The 6,077-nt window shown below is 38.5% G+C and overlaps 1 protein-coding gene across 1 annotated transcript in view; it reads right to left on the bottom strand.

Annotated features, from left to right (window-relative positions):
- The window catches only part of LOC107752041 (teneurin-2-like), a 219,766-nt gene that overhangs the window by 158,452 nt on the left and 55,237 nt on the right, over nucleotides 1-6,077 (bottom strand). Inside the window, exon 2 of the mRNA XM_016567891.1 lies at nucleotides 1,895-2,194. Within this exon, the coding sequence (XP_016423377.1) occupies nucleotides 1,895-2,123 (229 nt within the window). The 5' untranslated portion in view covers nucleotides 2,124-2,194. The remainder of the gene's footprint in view (nucleotides 1-1,894; nucleotides 2,195-6,077) is intronic.

The following is a 6,077-nucleotide window of genomic DNA, read 5'->3' as shown; positions in this document are numbered from 1 at the left end:
TATATATATATATATATATATATATATATGGTATTCAGATAATGGACTTATTTAGTTGGTCTGAGGACAGATGGTTTTGAGGGTCGTGAGGCAAATATTTTGAATAAAATAAAGAGATAAATCAAATAAAATGGTACATACTGTATATGTGCTAAATCAAATCATCTCAGATCTACTTATAATGTCTGATTCTTTTTAAATGAAAATGTTGCTATTTGAAAAAATAATGGCAGGTAATGCGGTTAAAGTTTCGTTCCATGTCCAAAGGATCAATGTTTGAACATATTTCTGATGTTTTTGGGGTTAATTAAATACCTGAGGCATAAAAATCATTGCCTTGAAATGAGCTGCTTTGCTTGTATGCCTTGACAAGCAGTTACAGACAGAGGAGGCGTCTGAAGCTTCAGGGACACTTGAAAACAATTCCCAAGCCATCAATGAGCAAACAAGAAAACTCTCAGCTGTCTCAAGGTTGATGTGAAAAGAGTTTCAGGGTGTTGGGGAGAGTGGACGAGGTTACAGGGCAAGGAGAAATAGAATGTGACGAGGACAGCGAGAGACAGAAAGACAGAGAGGGAGAGACTGCATTTAATCTCACAGTCTTTTATTTTTAATACCCACAGGTTCTTTTGTTCTCCCTTTGATATTTTCCTGCCTAGATTTATTGCAATACACCAACAAAGCACAGAATCAACAAAATAAAATAATCAACGAAAAGTATGACTTGACAGCTAATTCCACATCAAAACAGCAGCTGTGGGGTGATGAGAGAGGGACGGAGAGGGAAAAGTCAAGCACAATGTCACAAACATACTGCTGAGGGGCTCCTATACAGAATATGACTAGCTCCTTCTTGCTTCTCTTTGAATACCACGCACAAGCTATCAGCTTGTTTTAGTTAGCGCATAAAGTAGGAATTAGGGGTTAGGCAGGGTGCCGTTGTCCTCTGAAATCCACAACAGAGCCTGTGACGTTCGGAACAAGAACCAACACACAAATCCAGGATCAAACTGGATCCAAACAAACAAACACCCTGAGGGACCGCTATAAAGCGCCTGATGTGAAACTCATTAGTTCGGCAACTAATTGTCATTCTGTGTGGCATGACAAGTGATGACAGTCTATAAAAACCCAGATGCACATTTGATACAGTCAAGTAGGCAGGTAGGACCATTTTATTTATTTATTTAGATTTATAATTAATTGCACTAATTTAACAAGTTTAATTAGCATCCCTACAAAAAAAAGTGCTGTCAATAGTGTCCCCAACACAAATACTGAGAAGCAACAGAAGCGTACAGCAATGAACAGAAGAGCTTGCTGCAGTAGATGATGTTGCAGGACAGGCTGTCTTTACTGAAGGCCTGTGCAGACACAGATGTGCCTCTGTAGACGCAGATGTGCCCCTGCAGCTTTATGAGCTTCATACATTTATAATCTTGTATTCTGTAACTGTAGTATGCCTAGTTAGCATATTCATGACTAAAGTTTATATCATCACACTTTGTCTCTAGTGCACACATTAGTGCCACCTAAAACAAACCCTAATCATCAAATTTTTTATTGTTTTTTAGTAAAGTTAAACCGAACAGTGGGTAATTTAGTGCAAAACATTTTTTATATTTCACAATTAAAGGCAAAATATTGTACAGTTTGTTATATTTACGCTATCATTCAAAGTTTTATGGTCTGAAAGATTAAAAAATATATTATTTTAAAATAAAATAAAAATCACTCCAAAAAAGCTCAGCAAGGCGATGCTGTATTTATTTGATCAAAAATACAGTAAAAACAGTATATAATATTATAACAATAATATTACCATTTTAGTATCTGTTTTCCTGCGTTATATATGAGCATGTCTACACTTTGTGGTATATTTCTGTATTTTTACCTCCTTGTCTGGCGAACTCATCTGCTTCATGATGCACCAGGTCAGTCACACATCCCCCATAATGCAGGCGTGACTCATGATCAAAAGCCTTCAGGGTCTCGCTGGAGCTGTAGGATTTCTGGGTGGGTACGCGACATTCGTCGTTGTCCAAGGAGGAGGTGGTGAACTGGAAATCTTTCCCACAGCGGCCGTGGGTCAGTGTACGGTGCCTACGCTCTTTCAGATCCATGACAGCTGTTGCAGCCTGATGATCCGATCAGTCCGCAAGGTGGAGGTCTCAACAGCTGGACAGTCCTTCACCTGGTAATACAAGACAACACCAATCAATAGAGTACAAAATATATATGCCCTGCTGAAACGACCAGCATGGATTGCTGGTTTAAGCTGGTTAGTGCTGGTTTGGTGCTAGTGGACAAATAGAGCCATAGCCAACATAGCAAATCTTATCCACGGAAGCTTTCTAGAGAATCGTACTAACTAAGGACATTTCAACAGCACCACAGCATCCAAAATATAGACACGAACAGAATCAGAAAGCTTTGCAGAATTATAAAGAATTACAACATAAATTATTTACACTCCGTTAGGTTATACACTCTGCACGTGTTCGCTTATGAAACATTTTCGCTAATTTGATTATGCTTTCAACCACCAAAAAGAATGTGGAAAAATAATTTTACCATGTTTTAGCAATCCACAGTTCACCACTGATTTTGTTTAAAGATGAGTACAGAAAAGGGGCTGCTAAAGTTTCATTCTATATACTAAAAAGAAAACAAAGCATATCATTCCGTTAATATGTCAAAAGGCTAAATTCTGCCTGTGAACTACATAAAAAAAATATGAAATGGAAACTTTGGCTGCATGGTGCATTCATAAACAAAACAGTGGAGAGACATCTAAACAAAAAGAAGCAGCTGTCATTACAGCCATAATCACAGATGAAATAGTGGAGCAGGAACTGAGACGTGTGGAGGAGTAAAGTCATGATGCCTGTGAAGAATGAGTGATAGAGTGAAAGCGAGGAGAAGAGGGAGGAGAAAGGAAATGACTTGAGGGTATTGCGAGTCTCTCCCTCATTATCGCAGACAGAGTGAGAAAAGCTCCCTCTGTGGCCGAGAGAGGATAATCACAGATGCCTGGATGTGCCGCTGAAAACAGGGAGCCAAACACAGCCCGGCCCGATCATATCACATGCTCACACACAAAAACACCAGCACTAATCTATTTTAAATACTATGCATACTAGCTGAGATGATATCCCAGTACCACCATAAGTTTTTTTTTTTTAATCTGAAGGTGCTTTTAATGTTAAAATACAATGCTAAATGAAACTACTTTAATTGTATTTTGGAGGTTTTAATACAAATGTGAATTAATATTATTATTATTATTAATATTATTATAACTCAATGAAACACACAGTATTATGTGATTAACTGTGATTTAATCATAAAAATTGGTTAGTATTTATTTATTTTTTATTTTTTGATTAACCATTTTTTTATGTGTTTTTTATGTGATTAATCACATTTGCTGTGACTAATTTAATCATTACCATAAGCACATTGCCATTCAAAAGTTTGGGGTAAGTAAGAAATTCATTTTTTAGTGAGCAAGGATGCATAAAAAATTGATTACAAGTGACACTAAGGACATTTATTATGTTACAAAAGATTTATATTTCAATTAAATGTTGTTCTTTAGAACTTTCTATTCATCAACTAATCCTAAAAACTGTATGACACATACACACACAAAATCAAAAATGATAAGATTAAATCTTTCTTGATCACAAAATCAGAATGATTTCTGGAAGATCATGTGACTGAAAAATTCCGCAATCATAGGAATAACCACATTTAAAAATATATTCAACTAGAATACTGTTATTTTCAATCATAATGTTACTGTTTTATTGCATTTTCAATCAAATAAATGTAGCCTTGGTGAGAAAAAAATGTATCCGTAAAATTAAACCATTACATAAATGTAGAATCAACATAAAATACTACTACTAATAACAATAATAAGCTGCTCCAGCTGCTCATAGGACATGTGTGGACAATTATTGTTTGGGTCATAACCAGGAAAGTCCTGGAGAGAGTGTCTGAAAGAGGGGTGCGTAATAAGCATAAACATAAAGCACAAAAAAAGAATGCTGAATTAATACAGAGCATGTAATCTCAAAAACTAAATATGTTCATTTTCTCTGCACAGTTTTTCATTATTATTATTATTTTTTATTCACCTGTCACTGTGCAACTCTTCAGAGCATGTGCACTACCCACAAAGGCAATGTTTCGGACACAAATGCCATTCTAACTTCAGACATGATTCCACGGTTTTAGCATGAAAGCGAGTTGACAGTAATTAGACACTAATTAAAAGTAAATTCACCCACACTAGTCCAGCTGCAGGCAGCCTTCCTCCACAAACTCTCACAGTTATTATACCTGAGCTGTCTTGAGTACATAGAACGTCAGGGGGAACTTTAGCCGGCCCCTCTGTGCCTGTCTGTTACTAAGTGCGGTCAGAACAAACTCTGCCTGCTCCTGTCCCCCTCAACAAGCGCTCTCCACGCTGTTCCACCTGCATTAGCTTGATTGGAGGAGAAGTCCACTGCCCCAGGGACAGTCCTGCATTCGGCGCGGAGAGGATGACTTTCCTGCACGGCAACAGATCATTACATAACAACGCGGCCACTAGCTGTCCCGCACATACTGAAAATAATTGAATATAATCAGGTCACCTAACATAATTATTTACTGTGAAACACTTGCATAAAAGAACAAGAGAGACAACGCGTGCGACACTGGCTTAATGCGGATTCATTAAAGGAGACTATAAGGTCATTTTAAGATTTGCCTCCGGTGTCTGTTGATTAGAAGCAGATATTTTATGTTTAGAAAGGCCTCATTATAGGCGAAAATAAAACATTCAATCACAGAGGCCATTAACGGTTCAGAATGGGAGTGTTTACTACGGCGAATATAAAACAGACAGAGCTTCAGATTGTGGAACGCAGAAAAAGTCTTTGCTTACAAATGAATGCCCAATTACCGTATATGTACATTCAAATATTAAACAGTCCACTTCAAGTCAAACATGTATTCTATTCATTGCATCTGACCTTTCTTCACTCTACCAGGCCTGCACTGGAAAGCTTTGTTGTGATGTCTGGAGTGGGTTATTTGGTCAGCCATTGGGCTGCAGGGGCCTTTCAGAACACTGATTTCAGGTGCAGTGACGGGGGTTTCTGCGAGAGCGTCACATGCAAGGGTGTGTGGGATGGAGGAAGGGCTGGCTAAAGGAGGGCCCTGGGGCTGCTCTAACACCACAGTGGTGAGATGATGCACGATGGTGTGGAGAAGAACCGGGTCAATATGAGCCCAGGCTGCAGCACAACCAGGTCAGTCTTTCCATTCATTACAGGCAGTAGAGGAGAAGTGAGGCCTCAGGGATCAGAGCAGATCCTGCCTCCCTTTCCTCAGGCTCAGCCCGCTGATTCTCCCCTTTCACAGGACAGCCATCCTCCCCAGAGAGAGTGATGGGGGATATGATGAAGAAAGAGCCATGGAAGGAAGAGGAACAACAGGATGGTGGAAGAATCTAGGACAAGTTATCTTTCTTTCTTTCTTTCTTTCTTTCTTTCCATTCATCTTATCTATCTATCTATCTATCTATCTATCTATCTATCTATCTGATTGTCAGTCTGTCTATCTATACATCTATCTGTCTGTATGTCTGTCTATCTGTCCATCTACCATCTATCGATCTATCTATCCATCCATCCATCCATCCATCCATCCATCTATCCGTCTATCTATCTATCCGTCTGTATGTCTGTGTATCTGTCCAGCTACCCATCTATCCATGTACTTGTCTATCTATCTATCTATCTATATATATATATCCGTCTATCTATCTATCCGTCGGTATGTCTGTGTATCTGTCCAGCTACCATCTATCTATCTATCTATCTATCTATCTATCTATCTATCTATCCGTCTGTATGTCTGTCTATCTACCCATCTATCCATGTACTTGTCTATCTATCTATCTATCCATCCATCCATCCATCCATCCATCTATCTATCCATCTGTATGTCTGTGTATCTGTCCAGCTACCCATCTATCCATGTACTTGTCTATCTATCTATCTATCTATCTATCTATCTAT

The sequence above is a fragment of the Sinocyclocheilus rhinocerous genome, unplaced genomic scaffold (assembly GCF_001515625.1).
Source record: "Sinocyclocheilus rhinocerous isolate Xijiao unplaced genomic scaffold, SAMN03320098_v1.1 scaffold662, whole genome shotgun sequence".
Lineage (NCBI taxonomy): Eukaryota > Metazoa > Chordata > Actinopteri > Cypriniformes > Cyprinidae > Sinocyclocheilus > Sinocyclocheilus rhinocerous.
Note: the sequence above shows the minus strand (reverse complement) of the source record. Positions and strands in the feature narration are given on the sequence as shown.